This window comes from Myotis yumanensis, unplaced genomic scaffold (assembly GCF_028538775.1).
Source record: "Myotis yumanensis isolate MYYU_CA2020_CCGP unplaced genomic scaffold, mMyoYum1.0.hap1 SCAF_7, whole genome shotgun sequence".
NCBI classification, from domain to species: Eukaryota; Metazoa; Chordata; class Mammalia; order Chiroptera; family Vespertilionidae; genus Myotis; species Myotis yumanensis.
In genome coordinates this window covers 18,894,661-18,920,810 of record NW_027223758.1, presented here as the reverse complement: position 1 = coordinate 18,920,810, position 26,150 = coordinate 18,894,661, and the positions used below count along the sequence as shown (strand labels likewise).

The 26,150-nt window shown below is 43.0% G+C and overlaps 1 protein-coding gene across 1 annotated transcript in view; it reads left to right on the top strand.

Moving 5' to 3' along the window:
- PCSK2 (proprotein convertase subtilisin/kexin type 2) overlaps positions 1 to 26,150 on the top strand; it is a 264,456-nt gene that overhangs the window by 119,441 nt on the left and 118,865 nt on the right. The window contains exons 3-4 of the mRNA XM_070419880.1: positions 18,160 to 18,273; positions 20,810 to 20,918. Coding sequence (XP_070275981.1) covers positions 18,160 to 18,273; positions 20,810 to 20,918 — 223 coding nt within the window. The remainder of the gene's footprint in view (positions 1 to 18,159; positions 18,274 to 20,809; positions 20,919 to 26,150) is intronic.

The window sequence follows — 26,150 nt, the reverse complement described above, 5'->3', positions numbered from 1 at the left end:
TGATAAGTAAGAGGCCACTGATGAAGCTATCGTATAAAATTCCTGGGGGAGGGGACATCTGACATGGATTCCTTTAGAGCAATGGTTCTCAAATTGTGGTCCCCTGGACTAGCAACACCATCATTACTTGGGAACTTAATAGAAATACAAACTCTCAGCACCACCACCATCCCTGCTCCCCCCCTCCCCTCCAAATCTACAGAATCAGATACTCCAGGAGTGGGACCCAACAATTTTTGTTTTAACTAGCTCATCAGAAGATTCTGGCACTACTTCTAAATTTAAGAACCACTGCTTTAAGGGATTCTGAGAACACAAAGGAACACAGCTGTGTCCAGCACTCAAGGTTGCTGACCTGCTAAAAGGTTAATGGTGGTCTACTGTAGATTTCACATTCTTGGGTCTGTGAATGTGAAAGCTACAGTCAGTTACTTCTGTGTAACAAACTTTCCTTTATTTTACTACTAGAGGCCCAGTGCACAAAAATCGTTCCATGCCACCCCCTGGTGGTCAGCACACGTCATAATGAGCAATAGAACTCCCAGTCTCCCCATCAAACTTCTGCGGGGACACTTTGCATATTACCCTTTTATATATATAAACTAGAGGCCCGGTGCACAAAAATTTGTGCACTGGCGGGGGGGGGGGGGGGTGTCCCTCAGCCCCACTTGTGCCCTCTCACAGTCTGGGACCCCTCTGGAGATAACGACCTGCTGGCTTAGGCCTGCTCCTGGGTGGCAGAGGGCAGGCCCAATCCCTAGGTGCCTGCCCCACAGCCCCTGGTCGGGCTCAGAGCAGGGCCGATTGGGGAGTTGGGGCGCCTCCCCCTATCATGCACAGAGCAGGGCGGATCGGGAGGTTGCGATGCCACCCCCAGTCACACTCAGGGTAGGACCGATTGGGGGGTTGGGGTGCCACCCCCTGTCACACTCAAGGCAGGGTCGATGGGGAGGTTGCGGCGCCACCCCCTGTCATGCACAGAGGAGGGCGGATCAGGGGGTTGTGGTGCCACCCCTGTCACATACAGAGCCAGCCGATCAGGGGGTTGGGGCGCTGCCCCCTATCATGCACAGAGCAGGGCCCATCAGGGGGGTTGGGGCTCCGTACCCTGTCACACACAGAGCAGGGCAGATCAGGGGGTTGGGGCACTCCCCCCTGTCACACTCAGGGCAGGGCCGATGGGGAGGTTGTGGCTCCACCCTGTCACACACAGAGCAGGGCCCATGGAGGGGTTAGGGTGCTGCACCCTGTCACACACAGAGCAGGGCCAATCAGGGGGTTGGGGAGCTCCCCCCTATCAGGCACAGAGCAGGGCCGATCAGGGGGTTGGGGCGCCTTCCCCTGTCACGAACAGAGCAGGGCGGATAGGGAGGTTGTGGCCCCACCCCGTCACACACAGAGCCGCAGGGTGATCAGGGGGTTTGGGCGCTGCCCCCTGTCACGCTACTCCAGGGGCCAGGAGGCCTCACGGCTCCGCTTGACACCGGGGCAGTGAGGCCTCTCTGCTCTGCTGATCCCGGTGCTGGGAGATCTCGTGGCTCCGCTGATCCCGGTGCCAGGAGGCCTGGCAGCTCCACTGATCCCAGTGCCAGGAGGCCTCGCGGCTCCGCTGATCCCGGTGCCAAGAGGCCTCGCAGCTCCGCTGATCCCAGGTTCAGGAGGCCTTGTGGCTCCGCTGATCCCGGTGCTGGGAGGCATATTACCCTTTTACTATATAGGATAGAGGCCTGGTGCACGGGTGGGGGCTGGCTGGTTTGCCCTGAATGGTGTCCTGGATCAGGGTGGGGGTCCCGCTTAGGTGCCTGGCCAGCCTGGATGAGGGGATGATGGCTGTTTGCATCTGGTCACACCCCCTTCAGGGTGGGGGTCCCCGCTGGGGTGCCTGGCCAGTCTGGGTGAGGGGCTGAGGGCCATTTTCAGGCTGGCGGGTGACTGAAACTCTCAACCTCTCCCTTTTTTCTTTTTTTTTTTTTATCCTGTGATTTATTTACCTTCTATGGCTGTCACTAGAGCTGAGAGCCAGCTTTAGCTCTGAGGCTCAGCTCCAGCTCTGAGACCTCGGCTGCTGAAAGCAGGTATCTGGGCTTTGTTTAGCTTCTATAATTGAAACACTGTTGCAACTCCAGCTCTGAGGCCCGGCTGGCTGAAAGCAGGTTTCTGGGGATTGTTTAGCTTCTATAATTGCAACATAGTTACTTAGACTGCAGCTCAGAGGCCGGCAGCGGCAGGCGGGAAACCTTGGCTTCCTCCATCACTGGAGCAAACAAGCCTCCTGTTCGCTTCAGCTGCCTGGCTGCCGGCTGCCATCTTGGTTGGCAGTTAATTTGCACATCGCCCTAATTAGCCAATGGTAAGCGTGTCGGAGGTACGGTTAATTACCATGTTTGTCTATTATTAGATAGGATATGTACAATAGTTGTGTTCGCTTACAGTTCCCTTAGCCACTGTCTTCCAAGAGGAACCTATCTTATATTATCTTTGCTTTGATTTCTCTAGGAATGGAAAGTTTGCAATATTTTCCCTTTTGAAAAGTATATCAATCATCCTAGATTGGATCCTGGATTTTTTTCTTTTTTTTTTTTTTTTTGCCATAAAGAACATTAATGGGACATTAATTGAATGGAGTGTGATGATTAGATCATAGCATTTTATCAATGTTAATTTCCTGATTTTCACAACTGAAATATGGTTATGTAATAGAATGTGATTGTTTTTAGGGAATATGTACTGACATATTTAAACTGAAGGGGCCATAGTATTTGCAACTTTCTGTCAGATCATTTAGAAAAAATGTGGAAGGTGTGGGGGGAGAGAATAATAAAGTCAGTGTGGTAAAATGTGGTGTGCACTAGTTTTACTCATTTTTTTTGTATTATTTCAAAATAAAAAGTTTAAAAAAGAAAAGCAAATAGAACCATCACGACTTATGCTGCAAGTGTATGCCATTCATTTGACAGAATCTCCTGTTTCACAGTCTAGGGTGTTTGGGAGCATCATTTTCAGCCCTTCACGATGTCAGACACAGAGGTGCCTCTGCTAGGCACGAGGGGTGGGGAAAACAGGAGTATGATGACCATCACAGCGGAAAGGTTCTTCTCCTCTCCAACTTCCTATGGCATTTCTTGTCTTCATGTTTATTCAGCAATATTTAAAAGTGGTATAAGAGCATAACCTCTGGAGCCAAAGAGCCAGGGTTCAAATCCTGTCTCATCCACTGTGACCACAGTCAGGCAAGCCCCTGTGTCCTCATCTGTAGATGGGGATTGCAACACTAACAGGGATTAAGTAAGTGTGAAGTGCTAAGTGCTGTGCTGAGTGCATAGTAAGTTATTCAGCGTTTACTATTTGTATTATTGCAATGCACATCTTTGTTATAAGTCACATCATATATTCATGGCTTTACCTCCAGATCCATTGCAAGTTCACAGCTTGTTCAAGTTCATCTGGTCCACTCTCTCATTTTACATCTGATGAAATGGTGAGGTCATATAATTTGCCCCAGGTAGTAGAGCTTGTCAGTACGACTAACCAATGCAAGTCATTTGTGCCTGAAGTCATTTCTGCCAGCATACTTTCAAAGTTAGGGGTTTGAGAGAGTGTGATATGGGTACTCTGGTTTTCCAGAGAAGGTTTTTGGGTGGAAAATAGCTTTGCTTAGGGCAGTGATGGCGAACCTTTTGAGCTTGGCATGTCAGCATTTTGAAAAACCCTAACTTAACTCTGGTGCCGTGTCGCATATAGAAATTTTTTGATATTTGCAATCATAATAAGAAAAAGATTTATATTTTTGATATTTATTTTATATATTTAAATGCCATTTAACAAAGAAAAATCAACCAAAAAAAATGAGTTCACGTGTCATAGGTTCGCCATCACTGGCTGAGGGTATCAGGTACCTGGGAATAATATTTCTCACTAGAGTCATCAGAATGAGAAAGCACCAGCTATCCTAGAAGCACTGAACTATAATTCATTTTTTAAATGTTTGGTATTTTGAGGACAATGGGAAAGAGCACAGTAAGAGAACCAGAAAATTGTGGGTTTAAAATCACAATTAACTTGGGGAAGTCACTTAACTTCTCTAAGCCCTGATTTCTGCATCCAGATGCAGTTAGCTGTATTACCCTCCCAGTGTGGTGACAAGGAAGAAATGAGATGACTACAGGGGGCTGTGTCTGGGGCCATGGTGGTCAATAATTTTGGTTCGTTGCTCCAAGAGAGGGGATGGCTGACTTTTGGCAGAGAAGCTCATGATAAAGATCGAGCTAGTGAGGGCTAACAGGAAGGTGCAAGTGAAGGGTGGGGAGCCCTGGCAGAAGAGCACCCATAGGTTCTTCCCTGAGAAAGGTCGAGAGGACCTAGAGCTGTGTGACCAGTACCTTTTCATTCACACACCTGTGAGCCTGGGATGGATATTTTTGCCACCAAGTGGATCATCAAGGAAGCATATAAAATAGCAATATATCACTTTTATTCTCACATCCTCAGTCACGTTGGGTTTCCCCTGCCATTAACAGGCTAATTAGAAAAGCATTATGATATAGAGTCCAGGACCTTGGTTTCAGACTGGGACAAATCTGGTCTAAACCCAGCAACTTTAAAATTGTGTGACTTTGGGCACATTACTCAAGCTTTGTGAAGTTCAAATTTTCACTCGTAAAATGGTGGATAATTGCTGTGGTGAACATTGCTGTGTAACAAGTTACACCCACACCTTGAAATGTAAAAAAAACAAAAACAAGAATTGCACTTGCTCCATAATTTGTAGGTCAAGAGTTCCAGAAGGCCAGCCGGTGTGGTGCAGTGGTTGAGCATCAACCTATGAACCAGGAGGTCATGGTTTGATTCCCCGTCAGGGAACATGCCCAGAATGCAGGCTCAATCCCCAGTAGGGGGCATGAGGAAACAGCCAATCAGTGATTCTCTCTCATCATTGATATTTCTAATTCTCCCTCTCCTTTCCTCTCTGAAATCAATTTTAAAATAGAGAGAGAAAATGAATTCAGGAAGGGCTCAGCAGTTCCCACATGGAACCATGTGGTGTCTCACATGGTTGCAGTCACATGGGCCACTCACACAGCTACCCGCTGGGAGTCTACTCAAGGACATTGACATTGTATGGCCTCTCCAGCATGGTGGCTTGCTAGAGTTCTGTACATGGTGACTGGCCTCCCTAAATCAAAACAACTAGGTAGCCTTTTCTGACCTGGTAGTGGAAGTCAGATGGCATCACTTCCACCAAGCTTGACATGGTTGAAACTGTCACAAGCCCACTTGGAGCAGGGGCAGAGGCAGAGGACCCAGCTCTTACGGGGAGGACCATCTGAGAACTTACAGACAGGTTTTAAAGCTGTCACAATAATACTGTGTTAGAAGTCTGCTGAAAGGACTTAGACATATAATTGTGAAGTCTCTTGCATGTAGTGTTATTTTTGAGATTTTTATAATTATTGGCTTATAACAGGACTAGAGGCCCAATGCACAAAATCTGTGCAAGAGTAGGCCTTCCTTCCCCAAGCTGCTGGCATTGGCTTCTCTCTGGCACCCAGGAACCAGGCTTCCCTCACAGCCCCGGCCTTGGAAAGATGTCTGGTCTAATTAGCATATTACACTTTTGTTATTATAGATAATAAGGTGCTGCTTGTCATCAGCTGGAGACATGCATGTTATAAGAGGAACACAGGTAGATGGTGTCATTTCTTCAAGCCACACTTTTATAAAAACGGAGTCACTTGAATCCAGGCTAGCAACCAGGTGAATGCCATTGACTGCTTAGATGAATTGATCGAAGGCCTTCTCCAGGTCCCTAAGATGCCTTGATCTGCTTTCCTCCCCAGCACTGTGTGACTGTCACTGAATGGTGAGAGTCTGTCTAAATGGGCAGAGATATTGATTTTTTTTTCTACCTTTTTTGAAAGCTCTTTGCTTACCAGGTGCTGAGCAAACATCAGGCAAATGGCAGACCCTGTAGAAATAGATCAAGTGAGGAGTAACAAAGGCAGTTATGGCTTTCTGAACATGCAGCTGGTTAAGCTTCAGGTGCCCCCTCCACACACACTCTGCTTTGAGATTGCAAAGCACACACCATTGTTCATCCCGTATTATTTGCCAATTGATAATGCACCTTACCCAGATGGTACTAAGTAGCATCATGGAAAATATGTGCAACATGGAAGTTAAGCTCTCGCCCTGTCTGGAGAGAGCTGACTGAAGGCTGCGGTGAACAGAGTGTTGAGAGTAAGTAGTGCTGTGCACTTCAGAGGATACAGTATGCATCCTAGGATTTCAAGTACAGAATTGATTCTACCCTTGGAAATGATAAGGAAGGCCCACCTTACTCTGCCTCAGTGGTGACAAACACAGGATTTCTTTAATATAGGGGACACCTATCAACATTATATTATTACTAGAGGCCCGGTGCACAAATTTATGTATGGGTGGGGTCCCTCAGCCTGGCTGGAGATCAGGGCCGATCAGGGTCATCTCGCCCAGTCCCAATCAGGACCAATCAGGGCCAGCTGGCAGTGGGGAGGGATCACAGGAGGTTGGCCAGCCATGGGAGGTTGGCAATGGGAGCACACTGACCACCAGGGGGCAGCTCCTGCATTGAGCGTCTGCCCCCTGGTGGTCAGTGCATGTCATAGCAACCGGTCATTCGGCCAAACGGTCTTAACGGTCGCTTAGGCTTTTATAGATAGATAGATAGATAGATAGATAGATAGATACCCAGGGAAATTGAAATGTGGTTATCTCTGCTCAGAAAAGGCAAGGGGAAAAAAGAGGCAGGGGTTCCCTCAGGCTGTCAAAGGGCGGCAGATTGGAAATCACCTGCAACTCACATGACCAGAAGGAACCCAGTGAATAGGACTAGGGATTTTGGTTGGCCCTGTCTCCAATTTGCATCCCCAGAAAATTTGCCTCAAGGACCAAAAAGACAATCTCCAAAGAGTGATATTTTTAATGATTTTACCAGATATTCTGAATTTAAGTGGATTGTTGCTTTCAACGGAATAAAGTGAAAACCATAATGGGGTATTCTTGGGCTTGATTTTAGGTTTTTGAAAGTTTTTTTTAAGGAAAAGACTATAACAGGGCAGGCTTGCCAAGCTCTGTGTTTGGAGCACATTTTCAACACTTAGTTTAAAGAACATCCATTTTACCCTCAACTGCAGATGAGAATGGGATGCAGCGATTTCATTTCAAACCAGAAAACAATGTTTGCTTTTCTATTTAATTCCAAGAAGGAACTAAAAGAGAAAGCCATCTCCTCTTACTTTACAAAATTGAAATTCCTTTGTCCTCAAATGAATAGTAAAGTTTTTCAAAGTGCTGAGACAGAAGAATGAGGAAAATAATGTCTAAACATCTCAGTTCTGCATATGATGACCTGAGTTTAGAGCTAGGAAGCTGCAGGTCAGGCAGGCAGTGCAGCTCCAGACAGTCCTATTTATTACCTGTCCCCAAACTCAGGCACTTCCAAGATTTTTGTTGGTTTTGCTGCTGTTTTTGTTTTAAAATAGCAACCCCGAAGAAGATTGCCTTTTTGTCAATACATATTTTATTTTTTTTAAGTCTAACAAATATTGATTGAGCTCCTGCTATGCACCTGGCACTGGAGGAAACTGGGAAATGAAGGACAGCACAGTACCTTCAAGGAGCTTTGGTTGCTGATGGGAGCACAAGACGATGCTCCTCTTTTACAGAACAATGAAGACACGGCGTTGCAATTCATACAGAAAACAGTCTCATTCCTCTGGTGAGTGTAGGTGAGGCCAAACTGGCAATTGCCCCTCCTTCAAAGTCCAGACAGCAGTCCCAGAAGGGCTACTAGTATAAGAATGTTCCCATAGTGTCTTGCTTTTGAAGCAATTTCACTGGGTGCTTCAAGACATGCCATGTATATTTCATCAAGAATGTCACACATTTTTAGGAATATCTATCCAACAACTAAAATAACAAGACCCTACTCTGGACAGCTTCTTGGGGCTACACGGCACTTTTCAGATTTCATAAACTGAATGCATTAAAGTGATCAAATTTCACAGGACAAAACAAAGCATGGGAATGTAGTCTGGTACAACCACTATGGAAAGCAGTCTGGCGATTCCTCGAAAAATTAGAAATAGAGCAACCGTATGACCCAACAACCCCACTCCTGGGTATATATCTGAAAAACTCGAAATTATTTATATGCAAAGATATATGCACCCCTATGTTCATTGCAGCATTATTCATCAGTGGCCAAGACTTGGAAACAGCCAAAGTGCCCTGCGTTACAGGACTGGATAAAGAAGATGTGGTATATATACACAATGGAGTGCTACACGGCCATAAGAAAGGATGAAATAGCATCATTTACAACAACATGGATGGATCTTGAGAACATTATGCAAAGTGAAATAAGTCAGACAGAAAAAGCTAAGAACTATATGATTTAACTCATATGTGGAATATAAAACTGAAATTTATGAACACAAACAGCAGTGTGGTGGTTGCCAGAGAGGGGTGAGGCGGGGGGAGAAAGAGGTCCTAATATGAAGTGACAAGAGAAGATTTGACTTTGAGTGGTGGGCCCATGGTCCTATATACAGATTTTGTAATTTAGTAATCCACACAGGAAACCTATATGTTTATGTTGACTAATGTCACCCCAATAAAATTTAATTGGAAAAAATAATGCTGACGAAGCCTGCCTGGGCAACCTGCTGACTTTCTTTGCTTTCTAACTATAGGATGATCCAATTCATGTCTAGAAGGGGTGGGGTTTGGGGGAACAGAGAGTGAATGGAAATCAGGCCCTGTCAGGAAATGATAGCAGGCTATCCCATGTATAAGAGGTGGTGGTGAAGGTGGTAACAGTACCTTCATATGCCCACTGTTCCACAAATGCAAAACTGGAATATGGAAATGCCGGAAGTTCTTTTTTCTCTGAAAGTAGGATAAAATACAGTTTTATGCTTGGTTTTGTTTTCCCCGAGAAAACTGCAGCTTAATGGCACACACAAAACCAAATCTCAGGAAATGTCAGATGGTCTGGTGCTGAATGACTGACGAGTCAAGTCCTTACTGTGTGGTTTAAACAACCCATTTGCAAGGGAGACACCAAAAATGGTGATGTGTTTGAAGCCACGAAGTCTTGGTAATTTGTTACAGTAGCCACAGAAAACGAAGACACTTCAGAATGAAAGCTATTTTCTCCTGGCATTTCTCAGGGGGCAAATCTGAGCACGTGGCTGACTCTGTACCTTCCAGGAGCACTACTTCAAAGTCAATCCATTACTTTCTTCATTTGTTCTGCGTCACCCTGCTGGGCTAATTAATGCCCCATCACTGGGTGTTCCATGCATAAGTAGATGTAGGTTATGAATCAATCACTCTGACCTTTATTCCTTGTTTATGTTTTGTCATCCGTGGGCTGCTTAGCTTGACATATGAATTACTCTCCAGCTGCTTGGTGAGGGGGATGCACAGCTACCAGCCCCCAAATATTCTGACATATGCCAATTGCAGTGTCAACACACATTTTCTTTTCCACCTTGTCAACCTGGAATCGTTCCATTGGCAACTAACGAAATACCAATAGTAGGAAAGAATTGCCAAGGCATTGCTGTTGACAAAGAGGTGCACCTTTGTGGAAGATTAAAAATAGATGCCCTTTGGAAAAAAAGAACTGGGGAATTGAATCTTCTCTCTTCTTTAACTCTATTGTCTGAATCCAAAAATTAAAACTTCTTCAGATGTGAGTTTAAGAAAAGGAGATTGTGGATTTTCAAGAATCCATTTGTGCTCTCTAGCAGGCAGCTTTTTGGTATGCTCCCCCACAGAAAACGTATAAAGAAACAATACTGCAACCTTTGTCACAGCAATAAATGGTGCGTGCATCCTTCACACTGTAGACCTGCTGTGCATAAAGAATGTGTTTAGAAGCAAACACCTTTGGGAGGTTTCACAGCGTGCCCTCTCACCCCCTGGCCCTCAATCCTCCTCTTCTAGTGGCACCCAATTCTAAGCCTGGCATCCCTTGTTGTTGCTTTCAGTAGCTCTTCCCCCCGGCTTGCAAGACACTGCCCAAGAGTCTCCAAATTACCTTTTCCATAAATTTTCAGTCCTTCCTTGCACGGATCTCAACCAGCATCAGTGAGAAGAGCAATCTAATTAATGAGTCCACACACGTAGATTGGGAAGTGATAACACCTGGATGTGTTGCCTTTCCCAGAGGACTTGTTTTCCTAATCTTTTTAAATAGAGACATAATCAACTTAGATAATGAAGGCTTACGATGAAAACTTAACTCTTCATGTCTGGAATTCAGTCAGTGTGTGTGTACCCGAGGGGGCGGCGGGGGGGGGGGGGGGGGGAGGGAGGGGGCAGGGAGGTGGTTTGGGTCACTGGCAGCTTTCTTTGTGCCCCTCAAATCAAATCATTTGCACCACTAATCAAAATCCTGCCCCTGCTTCCACCCTCATAGAGGAAATGGATTCCATAGACATATTATACATCATAATTTTAGACAGTAACATTTATAGAAAAGATTATTTCACATGATCCTCACTATTAAGCCTATATGGTCAAGAATCCCACCATCTCCATGCTATACATCAAGGCGTGGACAAACTATTTCTGAGAAGGGCTAAAGAGCAAATACTTTAGGCTTTGTGAGCCATATGATCTCTGTTACAACTACTCAAGTCTGCCATTGTGGCGTGAAAACAGCCAGGGGCAGGATGTAAACAGGCAGTGGGCTCGATTTGCCAATTCCTGCTCTAGATGGGAGAAAAAAACAAAACAAAAAAAAAAACATAGTTCAGAGTACTTGAGGAACCTACCCCAGAACACACACAAATAACACATAAACCGACCCAGGACCTGATCCCATTTCTTTCTGATTCCAAACCTTGTTCGCACAGCACACTGTGTTTAAGGTATGATCTTTGGCACTTGGTCAAGTCATGACTTTGGATTAAATCATCCACACTTTCCACCCATCCCCTCTTTTCCCCACACACACTTGAGCAGCAGAAGCTGGGGCAGCACCTTTGCCTCACTGCTCCCCTTTACCCCCTCATCTTCCTGCTCCTCCTCCCATCTGTTCACTCAGGAACCTTCTGTGTTAGACTGAGCTCCTTCTGCCCACCTGCGATGGAAAACAGAGCTGTCCACGTGGCCCAGGCCGGCTCTCTTTGGCTATATTGTGTCCAAGGCCAAAGCTAGTAATATATTAGTATATTAAGGTGGCTTAGCCTTGCTTTGCTTCTTTTCCACACTCACCTCTCAGGAGAACCTCACTGAGAGGATCATGTCGGTTTGGCCAAGAGAGCATTCAGGGTACCTGGCATCTCTGGAAAATTGTCCTCTCAAGCATACCCCAGTCTAGCCATCCCTGCCTCCACATCCGGCATAGCACCTACCATCTTTTATTATCCTTTTCCTTAATATAATCCCCTAAACCCAACTCATGACATTCCCTACCATCCCGGAAACAAGAGCAAGATTGAAATCATGCTGAAGTGCACCCCCAAGTAAGATGCACATGTGCTAGCAAACCTGGGAGCTGGCATTGGACCTGCTAAAGGCACTCTCACAGTTGCCTCTGTGCTTCACTCCACCAAAAAACATCTTTCGATCCCTCCCTAATTACATTGACTTATCTCGGTATATCTTGTATACAGGGCTTTAGTTGATAGATAGCAATTTGTTAATATCTTGTCACTGAGATGAAGTGACTGGAACTGTGGCCGGAGACACGCAGCCATATCCTCTCTCCTCAATTGATCGTCTTCATTCTTGCAAGATGGGCAAACCTCTCTAAATGAGGGCAATCAATACGGTGCATTCAGCCATGAGTGTGGCTTAACTCCCTGTTCTTTGAAAAGTTAGGCCCTGTGATTTGCCTATAATTGGGCTTTCCAAAAAGTCACCCTGCCTGCTCAAGGGGGAAATTAAGTAGCCAGACTCCCCCCGACTGTTTGCTGCCTGTTTCCTCCCTTCACTCTCCCTCCCAGCAATTGACCTTCCTGGGTCATGTCCCCCTATACCTCTCTCCTTTCTAGATCCCTGTTTGCATCTTGATAACCAAGGCCAGCAGTTGGTAGCAAAGCAGATGAACTAGAACATCTGAGCTTAGGTGTGGAATCCTTCCTCCGTCATCTTTCACATCACCACCAGCAATGGCTTTTTCTGGGTTCCTTGTTTCATAAGCTGTGTTCAGCTCGTCAGTTCAAACACGGGTATAACACACTGCCTTGGAGAGGCAAAGGCAAAAAGAGGTGGGTGTTCTGCCTTCAGGACACACATGGGAAGGACTCCAGCTGGTTTCTGTTTACATGTTTACTTTGATTTGTCTGAAGCTAGCTAAGAGCAAGAAGAAGGGAGCAAGGGCACCCTGGCCTGCTTTGGAATAAGACATGCCTGGCTTGAGGTGGGATGGAACAAGGAGAGGCACCACAACATTGCCTTTCCGCCAGCCTCAAAAATTATAACGTTGGCAATGCTTATAGTAGCAATGGTAGGCATATATTGGGTATGTACTATGAGCCAGGTGTTATGCATTATATGCATTATCTTGTTTGATGCTCACCAAAACCCTAATGTGAAGTAGCAGCAGAGAAGCAACATGGAACAATAGTGAAGTATGCAGATGTGCAACCAGATTACTGGAGTGTTGTATGAGTTTGCTGGGACTGCTGCCATAACCAAGTACCACAAGTCGGTGGCTTAAACAGAAATATATGTCTCACAATTCTGGAGTCTAGAAGACCAAGATCAAAGTATAGATGGGGTTGGTTCAGTCAGCCCTCAATATATGTTAGCCATTATTATGTCTCATGCCCACTTTACAGGTGAGCAGGTTAGGACTTTTAGGGAGATACAAGTCAACTTATGACACTGGTAAATAAAATAATTCTTAGTATAGAAGATAATAGTGTGACAATCAATCACACTGTGGATTCATAACCCTCAGTATTTTCAGCAACATGTAGTTTTGTGTTTTATGTTCCTTTTCCTGTGCTCACTTCAAGCCAAGCAGTTCCCCACACCCTTTGAGACAGGTTTTCCTATTGTTCCCCTTTCTCGCCCCTCCCCTGCTCAGCACAGTTAATGCTAATTAGCAGCTGTTTAATCATCAGCCCAGGGAAAAAGCAATCCAGTACCTGCTCCTTAGAGAGTTAACATCCACCGTTCAGCCCTCCGGATACTGGAAGGTTGACTGTGTCCCATACCTTAGGGAGAGGCAATGTACCTTTGTGAAGAGTTCATAGCATTTAGAAGTGATGAACCTGGATGACTCCACCATGCTTGCAACTGTTGGACAATGGCCTCAGAACCTCTGTTTTCTCAACACCACAGTTTTGTTGACAAGATTAAATGTTAATGTAACTTTTAAAATAGTATGCTAATGCCCAGAGATCGAACCTGCTTGTAGATGCACAGAAACATTTTTCAGACTGCTAAAGAATTCTTAATTGAGGAGAGGGGTAGAGGGGGAGGGCATAGGGGAGCTGCTCAGGTAAAATTTGTGCTGTGCACATGTGTCAAATTCAGGTTTAAAATATCCGTCTGTTCATTTTTAATAAAATAATACCCAGTAACAAAACACGTTTGCTTTCTTATATTTTTTATTTGTGTAAATATTTAGGTCTATGGATCAACTTAGGGAAGTATTCTAAAGTGAAATACCAATGCTAGCTGTACATTATTTTTTGAGAAGGTAAGAAGCTATAATTAAGTCCCATGCATGTCATTGGAACCATATCTAAGTGGCAATGAAAGGTATCCTGCGTGAAAGGCTATAATTAAGAGGAGGAGGAAGAGAGAATAAAACCAGCCTTTTAGTTATAATGTGAGGAAGGAACGTAGACACTAGGAAATACTTCTCTGACATTTAGGGCTTTCTCACAAATAGAATTATAATGCAGAATTCTTCCCCAGAGGTATTTAAAAGTAGTTTATAACCTCATCTTTCTGCTCCTGGCAATTTGACTTATGATAATAAAAAAAATCCAAATGACCAATAGGAGGGAAATTGTTGGGTAAATTATGGTACTTTACTCTATAGAATATTTAGATAGCCATTAAAATTAAAATGTGAGAGCTATATAACAGCATATTAAAATTCCTACGGTTGGATACTTAGTGAAGAAGGTGCACAATGTTATCTATAATATGATTACTGTTATGTAAAAATTAGATTTGAATGCAAATTCAGATTGGAAAAGAACCCAGAAAAATAAAAGCAATTGATGGTATTACATGGTATTGTTGTGGCAGGGGGGGATAGAATTGTTTTCCAGTTATTTAAGTGTAATAAGTAAAAATATGTCTTAAAGGTGTTCATCTCTCTTGAAATTGTAGCTGTGGTTTTCATTGAGGTCATGAAGATAAAGCCCTCTGCAGTCTTCTGAGTCCTAATTTTTATTAGCACTAGATGCATAATTTCAGACAACAGAGTCCTGCTCTGGTGCTCCCGAGTTGCAAGGAGGGTGGCATCAGAGGGTCACATTCCAAAGCATCACTGGTCTCCATTAAAACCTAATTTATGAAATTGAAAATTAATCTTATGGAAATGGATTTAAACAGTCTTATCATTTGGATGTACTTGGTCTAATTGATTTGGGAGTAACATGGCTTTAGTTTTCGCTGCTATTGCATATTTAAAAAGGTAAAATCTGATGTGTCCTCCTGTGTTTATGCTGCTGGGAAACAACCTGCAGATGAGAGCGTTCAAACATCCACATGGTAGGTAGTCTGCCCAGCAGAGATCCCAGCAAAGGGAAGCTGCTCAATGAAGTCATTCCTGACGATGAATCCACTATAACCAGACTCCCTCGGGGCAGGCCAGTAACCGCCTCCTTTAGTGAGGAGAGCAGATAAAGGCCAGGTTGTGGGACCAAAAGGGGAAGATGAGATGGCCGAATCCAGGCTCCTTCCTTCCCAAGTTAACGTGGCACTCTTATTTGAAGTTAGGTTCTGCCCTTATCCTTGGTTTTGCTTTCCGTGGTTTAAATTACTGGTGGTGAACCTTAGTCAGAAAATATTAAATGGAAAAAAACAATTCATTCTATTTAAATTCTGTGCCTTTGTGAGTATATTGAATTCTCACGCTGTCCTGCTTCAACCAACCCAGGATGTGAATCATCCCTTTGTCCAGCGTGTCCACGCTACGTATGCTCTCCCTCACCCCCTCAGTTACTTACGAGCTTTTTTCATTATCAGATCGACTATGGAGGTATCGAAGTGCTTGTGTTCAAATAACCCCTATTTTACTTAATAATGGCCCCGAAGCACAAATAATGCTGGCAATTCAGATATGCCAAAGAGAAGCCCTAAAGTGCTTCTTTTAAGTAAAAAGGTATGTGTGTGTAGGAAAAAACGCAGTACTATCCACTGTTTCAGTCTTCTACTGGGGATCTTGGAACGTGGATAAAGGGGAGCTATTGTATTTGCTTTCATAGTATTAAGAAGGTTTTATGAGGGTGTGTCTGGTTCTTTCCAGGTTGAAAACTACATTGACTTGGACATTTTAAATGTTCTGCATTAATGCTTACACACAAGCACAGAGACACATATATAAATGCATGGATATATTCTGTGGCAGCTGTGAGAACATGCTGACAGGCCCCTGACGACAGAGAGAGTAATTGGCCAGGGACCCCAGCAGCTGCACTCTGAAATCTATTACCGTGTTGGCAACAGGCCACGCTGGCCAGGGGCTGCTCCAGTCAGTGACTGAGCTCGACAGGAGTCCTGAGGCAGACCTACCCCTGGGAGACACAGGGGCCCTCTGACAGCTGACTTTGGATCCCCAACTGCTTTGCCAAACCTTCTTTAGACTACGGGGCAGTCAAGGACTCTTTTGCCCAACTTTGTACGCTCTCTTCTTTGTGGGGCCAGACTTGCAACACAATTTCTTGCATTTTCTCTCCTAATAAACTTCTTGCATGTTTAATCCCATCTTGGCATCTGCTTCATATAAACATATTTAAGGTGTCCCCAAAACTGTATACATACATTTTGAGTAATTATAAAGGCATTGTTTATTAAAATACATTTCATTTTCAAAATTAAGTTATTAGCTGTTAAAGTGTATATATATTTTTGGGGACACCCTGTATATGCATATATATTTAAATTGGAATCATCTGATGGGCACTAGTTGTGTCCAAACTTTGTCATTATAAAAAATATCCATCTAGCCCCGCCGGCATGGCTCACTGGTTAAGCGTTGACCTATGAACCAGGAAGTCATGGTTTGATTCCCAGTCAGGGCACATGTCTGGGTTGCAGGCTCCATCCCTAGTGTGGGGTGTGCAGGAGGCAGCCAATCAATGATTCTCTCTCATCATTGAAGTTTCTATCCCTCTATCCCTCTCCCTTCCTTTCTGAAATCAATAAAAATATATTTTTAAAAAATATAACTATCCCTTTTTTTCAATGATATTGCTACTTCTTTGGGGGATTTTTTATAGAAACTACACCCCAGTGAATGTCTCTTGCTGCAATACCTCCAAAGAACTCACAGAGCAAACGCTAGATTTCGGAGTGTAGCAGCTGGGGTCCCTGGTCAATTACTCTTGCTATACCTGCCACTTCTTTTCTATATGATTAGCATTTTGGATAGAATTAAGAGTTTTTTTCTGGCAAATGAGCCCTAGACCTTCTGTGTGAGTGTGTAGATGGGGAAGTGAGGAGCTACTCCCCCACAGCATTCTTCCACATTCCAGGGAAGCAGGAAGACAAGGGTTTGGGCCACATCTTCAACCTCTTCATTCTTCCCTGCCCACCACCACTCTTGACTTGGACTCTCTTGTCACATACCAGAGTTCTTGATTGCAAGCAACAGGAATAGATTCTGTATCAATTATGCAAAAGAGAATTTGTTGGAAAGTTTTGGAGCTTACAATCTATGGGAGGCTGAAGGATCAATCCTGAGGGAGCCCCAGGGCTGGCCTATAGGATTCAGATCCTGGAAGAGAGATACCCACTGAGCACTTCGGTGGCAAGGAGAGCTTCAGTCTCTTTACAGCAGGCAGGTGCCTCAAATTTCACTCCACTAACACGGAACCTAGTGGACTCGGTGATGGCTCAAAGTGAATTTCCCTAAATAAGATTTAGGTGGAAAAAGGACTCTCAAGGAAGATAAGGTGGTAGGACCATTAAGAGAAATAAAATGAAAGATAGATAGATAGATAGATAGATAATAGATAGATATAGATATATAGATATAGAGATATAGAGATATAGAGATATATAAAGATATAGATATATTTCCCCTAATATACTGGGGAAATTTGATAAAAGGATAAATAAATGTCGGGCAGAAAAATATAATTTAAATAAATAATAAGTATCCAGCGCGCACTTTTTTATACATTTGCATAGTCTGTGAGGGCATAGACGTTCAGAGACTGGACACAGCTATTGGGTGATAGATTAGTTTCTGCCCAAGTGAAAGAAAGTTTCCTGATTGAGACAGAGCCTAGCTGTTGCCAGGAGCCTGTTTGAACTAATTCGGCTCATGAGCTTTATTTCCATCCAAGGGCTTGGGGTTCTAATGTTTTACTGTCCAAAACCAAAGTGTTGTCATTGCAAGGACAGCAGCACCATCCATCAATTTCCCTTCAAAGGTCCCTCGCTTGCCTTCTACAGCTTTGCTATGGATTTACTGTCTCTCCACACAGGTTGTTTGTTTGTTTGTTTGTTTTTGTTTGGGGCTGATTCCCAAATGTGATAGCCCAAATCACAGTACTATCAACAAATGGAAAGGCTGAGAAGCCCTCCAGAAAAATGATCAATGAGGTTTCACTCTCTCCCTCCCTGAATCCATATCACTCTCTTTTCCTTCATAGAAGTGTTCCTTTGCTTCGTTTTCTTTCTCTTAATGGCCCTACCACCTTACCTTCCTTGAGAGTACTTTTTCCATCTAATTCTTATTTAGGGAAACTCATTTGAGCCATCACCGAGCCTGTTTGCTCACTGCAAGCAGAAGTAGATTCCCTTGGAAAATAATCAGAAAGTGAGAGTGTATATGAGATGAGCTTAGCTTCAGGTGAGGAAAAAAAACACTTCAGATACAAATGGAACTTGAATTCATGGAAATAAATTTCAAAAGAGGAATGTTTAGGTTGATAGTCAGGTAATGTGCCAGTATTGTCATTCCAGGTAAAGATGGCCTTGCAACAAGAAGGATTCCAACGGAAAAAGCGAGGGTATAGAGATATCAATGAAATCGATATCAACATGAATGATCCTCTTTTTACAAAGCAATGGTATCTGGTAAGTGTCTCTGTATTGTTCCTAACGTTTCTCATTTTGAGACTTCAGATACAAAATGCATTTCCATTTCCTCATTATTCTTTGGAACATTAGCCAGCATCCGACTCCGTGAACTGCTCTGTCCCCTCTGATCCGTATTGATTTTCTAGCACCACCCAAGCATCTCATTCCTTAATCTGCTTTCTTCTGAACTGTTAAGTAGCCATGGCCTCCTAGGGTCAAAGCAACTACCCAAAGCAGATCAGATTCTCCCAGACTCTGAAAAGTGCCCCAGTGTATGAATGAATGAAGATGCGAAAACATGTAAAGGTCAACTCAAAGGCCTGGGAAGAGTTATGTGGGGTCTCAACCATCAGAGTAACAGTAGGACATAATGAAACCACAGACATAAGACAAAGAATCAGGTGACTACACAAGAGACAAGCAAGAGACCTCGAAAACTAAAGTAGCAGAAGTAGCATCTATCAGTGTTTCCTCAAATAATGGCAGGAAATCAGTTCCATGGTACTTAATTGATGCAGGATTCAAGGCAGGGAAACCCATCTGTCTGGTAGTGAATATTTTCTGGCTCGCCAAGAGTCTGTCCGTTTGGATGGGTTGAGTTATGTTGAAAAATGTTCAAAGCCTCCAAGCAAACCAAACTGCAGGGCATATAGAGGGGAAATGAGTGACTAATTTATCAATGTGAGTGAAGCTTTATTTAAGATTAAAAGATGTTGAGCAAAAAAAATAAATAAATTATGACCCATGGACTGCTCCTTTATAGGAATACACCACAAACCCCTCTCTTGGGGCTTTAGAACTTGACTATGCCTTATGCCCTTATGCTTTGGGGCATGGAATTCTAAAAATTCCATTTGGGTAACTAAATAAACTTATGTGTACAGTCAGCCCTTCATATCCACGGGTTCCACATCCACAATTCAACCAACTGGGGGTTGAAAATATTTAAAAAATAATCCCAGAAATTTCCAAAAGGCAAATTTTTAATTTGCCACATGCAGAGCACTATGTTGAATCCACACAAATGAAGTGTAGGCGTATCTGGCTGTAACCTATATGCAAAACATAAGTTATATGCAAATACCAAACCATTTTATATAAGGGACTTGAGCATCCATGTATTTTGGGATTCTGGAACCATCCCCTCAATACAAAGGGATGACTCTATTAGCCAGGATAGGCTATGTTTCTTGCAATAATAACCCTCAAATCACAGTGGCTTAATGAAATCAGAGTTTCTCACTCATGCTATGCCACCAATGTTTCATAATCCATCAGGGACTCAGGCAAATCAAACTCCATCTCCACTCCATCTTGATCCCTGCTTTCATGAGCACATGAGGGGAAGGAAGGGGCAAATTGCACAGTGGCTCTTAAAGCTTCCACATAGATGTGACAGATGACACATAAGCTCATATTCAATTGGCCAAAATCAGTCACATGGTCATTCTCACTTCCAAGGGAATGGCGAGGTATAATCTTAACAAATGCCTGGAGGAGAAGAGTGGCCATTTTTATGGAGAGCACCATGACATTCACACAATGTTTTAGCAACACTGTAATGGCCAATTGGTCACTGTGAGTTTCTGCCAATACAAACTCTGATGTCACTACTTTTTTAGGACTCATCTTTGAGAAAATCTGCACAGGACAAAGATGCATGCAAAGAGGGTAGTGAGCACATTTATTTGGGACTTTTCCTTTGTTTTCCTTTATTTCATCTTTGGATTTTTTTAAGGGGGAGAATATGCACTAAAGTTGAGCCAGCTATCTTTAATTCAGCTCAACAAATATTTTTAAAGCAAGATTGGTGTGGTAGTATTGAAATCACAAAGGTAAATAGATCATCTCCCTCTTGCAAAGGATATTGGATGTAGTAAGGAAATCATATTCACGTAAGAATAATCCCAAACAATATGTGCTAAATTCAAAATGTGAAGTATAAATCAAGAACTACAAAAGGGCTCTAACCGGTTTGGCTCAGTGGATAGAGTGTCGGCCTGCGGACTGAAGGGTCCCAGGTTCGATTCCGGTCAAGGGCATGTACCTTGGTTGCAGGCACATCCTCAGTAGGGGGCGTGCAGAAGGCAGCTGATCGATGTTTCTCTCTCATCGATGTTTCTAACTTTCTATCCCTCTCCCTTCCTCTATGTAAAAAAATCAATAAAATATATTTATAAAAAAAAAAGAACTACAAAAGCAAGCACTTAATTCTAAACTGAGGAGGGTTTCTGGAAATGGCAGCTCTACTGAGTTTAAAGATCACAACCTGGTCATAAAAGATGGGAGGATTGAAACTGTGTTTGCATACTTATAAAAAATATAAAGCGTTAGCAGTGTATATCAAAAAATTAAAGGAGGAGGCTGGAAGAGGTTGGTTGGGGGATGCCAAGAAGTATTGGTTCAGGGAAGATGTGGCCTCTGAGCTGGCCCTGGACTAGCAGACGGCTGCAGAGCATGTGAAACAAACATTTACACAGGTGCTTTACTCCACCAAACTAATAAGATTCTCTGCTTGGAATTCCTGTACCAGATCAATACTGGACAAGCCGATGGCACTCCTGGCCTTGATTTGAATGTGGCAGAAGCCTGGGAGCTGGGCTACACAGGGAAAGGTGTTACCATTGGAATTATGGATGATGGTGAGTTTTTCAATGCCTTTACAGCATGCGTAAGCCAGTGTGTCTTTGCAGTGCTGCGGAATATAAGAGAGTCCTTCTTTTGGAGGCAGAATAGCCAGATGTTGGGCCTGATAACCATTTATACTGTGGCCAAACTTGCACCTTCCTCCAAATCCATCATCCTCAAATTTGAAGATACCCTTAACAAATATTTGTTGAATTAATAAATTAAATAAACTAATGAAATCTGCTCATCCTGCAACTTTAATTTCTTATTAAACCACTGCTTATACTTTACCTTAAAACATCTTCCAAACCTCTTTATATTTACCAAATATTTCTCTAGATCCACACTGTCTAAACTACTAGCCACTAGCCATATGTGGCTATTTACATTTAAACTTTAATTAATTGACACTAAATAAAATTAAAAATTCAACTCCTAGCTTCATTTCAAGTTCTCAATAGCTACATGGATCTAGCAGCTGCTGAAATTCAAGCCAAAAACTCCATTTTTATCATCACAGAAATTTATATTAGACCGTGTGGCTCTAGATCCATGAAATAGCTTTTTAGCAGCAGGATTGGCTTTGGAGAATTTTTTACTTTATTGTTACTTTCAGAAGGAGCCCTTGTAAAGCAGACTTTGATAACATTTTATGATGCATGACCCCTAGAACATGTTGTCCTGTCCCAAACACCTGCCAGATAAAGATTTAACAGCTTTATTTTCAATAGTTTTTTATATGAAAGCCAACAGGTTGGGTGAATTGTTTTTCTAATGACACATGTCTTTGGCTCTGCCAAGATCCTGGAGCATCTCCGCCCTGTAGTCATCTCATTGGGGATATACTATCTGGGTCTTCATTAGCTGTCTGGGTCTCCCAGTACAAGTGCCACTGTGCAGTTTTGGCCCAATTACATATAAAGACTAGACAAAGATGAAACAGCGGAGGGAGCCTCTCCCTTCTGAAGATCCTCAAAGAACACTATGTTCTCTAAAGCAAGCCTTTGAAACAGAATTGATGGGAAAACAAGGGTAGCCAGAGTGATTAAAATTGCTGCTGTCTTTGTGTGGGCTCATTAAATAGCAACATAAAAACAATGCCTCCCTGTTTCCTGATGTGTTCCACGTTTTGAAGTGGATGTAAAAGCTTTCTCCAGCAGCCGAGGGTTTTCACAAGAAGAAAGGAGCTCTGCACAAGAGTGTCTGTGCACCGTGTCTGGAGCTGAGACAGTCTCTTCCTTCCTAATGTTTTGGTTTAGAAACTAAAGCGGCTGGCGCCAGCTCACCCAGGAGAAAGATGCATCTAGGTTTGGGGAAAACCTGCCTAGGACATATTGTAATGACCATTTCATACAGCGTATCTACTGTGGACTCCCCGTTGGGTATTAGAGAAGCACCCTAAAAGTGGCACCACAGTGACAATAGGGTGACACACCGCTCTTATGAAACCTCCATCAGCCCTGTGATGCCTGCTTCGGGACTCTTCAACTGTAACCCCCTCGCCTGAGTGTCCATCGTCCCTTCCAAAGATAGCAAAGATGACTCCTGCCCTTGCTTCATGTTTCCTGGCTTGCAAGGCCAAGTCCTTCAGAAAGTTTTGACAGATTTTGATTTGTGTTATTTCTTCTGCTGATCAGTGGCTGTTGGGATTCCCAAAAAAAAAAAAAGCAAATTCTCTGACTCCCAATTAAAACTCCTAGCTTCTCCATTGTTTTGGTCACCTAATAGTGCAGAACAAATCACCCCAAAATTAAGTGGCTTTAAATAACCACCATGTTGTTCTCTCTCGCAGTTGGGTGGATTGCCCAGGCTCGGCTGGACAGTTCTGCTGCTGACCTTTCTGGGGTCTCTCATGCAGTTGGAGTCAGAAGACGGCTGGGACTGGATGCAACTGGAGGCTCCCTCCAGCTCCATGCAGTCCCAGCCTCTCCACTCCATGTGGTCTCCCCAGCAAAGTAGATGGATTTTTACAGATGGCCCAGAGTTCCCAAGGACAGGCATTCAGATGTTGGCTGGGCTGTGGTCATCAGAAGGCTTGACTGAGCTGAATATCCAAGATGGCTAATAGTTGATGCTGGCTGCTGCTGGGGCTTAGCTGTCAGAGTGACTACACATGGGATTCTTCCATGGCAGCCTGCTTCCTGAAGAGTAAGAAAGCATCCAAAGGGAAACAGGTGGAAGATGCCTGGCCTTTTTTGACTTAGCCTTGAAAGTCATAGCTTCTATAACTTATTTGTAGAAGCAACCACAGCCCAGTCAGACTAAAGAAGAAAGAATAGACTTACCTCTCTAAATCAGGGAGGAGATGACCTTGTCATACTGTAGAATACCGTATGGAATCGGTGATACTGAACCACCACCTTTGAAAATACAATTAATCCATGGAGGTCTACTCCTCAGCAGCATATAAGTCCATAGGGATGGTGCAAGGGGCTAGCTTTCTTAGAACAGTGAAAGTAACTGGGCTTAGGACCAGTAATATATCTCAACTGAACTATTACCATTCTAACTAGGAAGATGTACATGGAGCTCCTTGCTAATTCCCTGAAGTCTCTGGAGCTTCCTGGGAATTTGGACTATTGTGGATTAGACTTCAAACTAGTGGCAGATACTAAAGGTTTATGAACAAAAATATAACCAAATATTTTTAATCTGTGCCCCACATTCATAATGATTGGCTGATGAGTAGGTGCCCCCACAGATCATGAGCCATAGCTCAGGTTCAGTGTCCAAATTGTCTGTTTTTTCCAGGACCTACATAGCGTCTATCAGTCATTGCTGAAAATAAACAAGTACATGAAAAATAAGATTGAATATGTTACTAATACAAGAAGTGAAAAAATAAGCTGATTTAGAAGATGTATTCAGTATATTTCCCTGAATATAAAACATACAAAACTCTTAAAATACTATTTAATTACCAGGTTATCATTTTCTTGCTTCAGTTCATTTTTATTTTTCTGGATCATGTCTGTCATCCTTCACAATTCTACAAATAATATTTTCTTTCTCAGACTAAAGTCTGTATCTGTTCTAACTTAACACCTGGTCTTCCCCATAACCTAATTAAAGATGTTTTATTTAATTGGGCTAAATTTATCTTGTTTTAATTCTAATTTCCTTCTGGTCTCAGATTACCTCTTTGCTTCAATATTTTCCCTTCACAAAGAAGAGATTACTGTTTCTCCAAAAATTCCCCTTCTAAACAACTTGCACTCTCAGAACATGGGGTCATGTTTTAAAAATTGACTCATTGCTAGAAAAAATGTTCTCTGTGTATGCATCTGTGTGTTTGTCATTTTTCTTTTACCTTACCTGTATGTTACAACATTTTTTGCCTAACAATGAGTTCACAAAATTTAACAAATTTTAGCAAATATATACAACAATTTAATTCCGACACAACATTCTAAGACAGCAGTTCTCAACCTGTGGGTCGCAACCCCTTTGGGGGTCCAACGACCCTTTCACAGGGGTCGCCTAAGACCATCGGAAAACACATATGTAATTACATATTGTCTTTGTGATTAATCACTATGCTTTAATTATGTTCAATTTGTAACAATGAAAATACATCCTGTATATCAGATATTTACATTACAATTCATAACAGTAGCAAAATTACAGTTATAAAGTAGCAACGAAAATAATTTTATGGTTGGGGGTCACCACAACATGAGGAACTGTATTAAAGGGTCGCAGCATTAGGAAGGTTGAGTACCACTGTTCTAAGACTAAGTAGATTTTTTTAAATGTTCTGCTCTTCAGCATTATCTATATACCTCTAGCGATATGCTAGATAATGGTACTAATGATGAGGATAGAAATATAATTTATCAAGCATCTACTACAAGCTAAACACTTTTGATGAATTGGCTCTAATCCTGAAAATTGCTTTGCAAGGTAAATAATATCTCCATTTTAAAGATGAAAAAACTGAGGTTCCAAGAGATTATGTCATTTAGCCAGTCACACAAATATTACAGTGTCTGAACCTGAAATGGTACTGGATCTGTTGGTCCCATGGCCCAGGCTCATCCCCAACACAATCTAAACTAACCATCTCTAAATTAGAGTCCAGAACATGGGTCTGCAAACATTTAAATATTTGTCTTTAAGTCTTCTAACCCCTGTCTCTCTGCAGTCCTTGAGAGAGGAATAGGGAGAGGAGGAGGTGGAGGAGGAGGAGGAGGAGGAGGAGGAGGAGGAGGAGGAGGAGAATATTGAGCAGGAAGTGACCAGCTATACTCTCCCAAGATATAGAAATCAGCATGATAACAGTAATTGTTTCAGAATATCAAAATATCAGCAGCAAGATATGAAACATGTTAGAGCAGCTTTCCCAAGAACAGTGATTGCCAGTCTAAAAAGTACTTACCAGAAATGACTTGTGCAACAAGAAAAAAAACAAAGGAAAACTTTTTTTACAAATACAGTTGACCCTTGAAGAATGCTGGCTTGGACTGTGTGGGTCCACTTATACGTGGGTTTTTCTATTGGTCAGCACAGTTCAAACTCGCTTTCTTCAAGGGTCAACTGGTGGTTGGGAATCCACATATGTGGAGGACCGACTTAAGTTATATGCAGATTTTCAACTGCCCAGGAAGTTGGCTCCTCTAACCCTTGTTGTTCAAGGGTCAACTATATGCATCCTGATATAAGTTCCTTTTTGCAGAGCAAAGCTATAACTGTGACCTGACTTTGGTATGCATGCAGTAAAGATGACAGTTATACAAGAGGTTGAATAATGCTTCTGGCTTTTAAATATTGCAACCCAATTGAGTTGTTAAATGCCACCATTACAAGCACACCACACTGTTCTCACCTCCACTAGATCAAGAAGAAAACAAGCATATAGAAGCCACGCGCTTTCCCTGAAGTCATGCAGCCAGTTGGCAGCGTGGCTGGTATTCAAACTCAAATCTTTGATTGCAAAACCTACACTTACAACCATTATACTAGGTAGTGCAGGAGCCTGGCTCGTTTCTTGGAGGGCTAGATGCTCAGATGAAATGAAACTGCAATGATTATATGGCTATCAGACCTGGAGGAAAACTTTTCAATTTGCCCTTGAAGTTCCAGGGTGCTTTCTGAGGCTCACGAGTCTGATGGAGGCCAGCAACTCATGGACCATAATTCTACCACTGGAATGACTATTAGGCAACAAGGTAGTCCACATGCAGGAGAAAGCACAGGACCCCTGCAGGGCGACTCGAGGTCTCAGCTTCCAGGAAAGCCACAGTCTG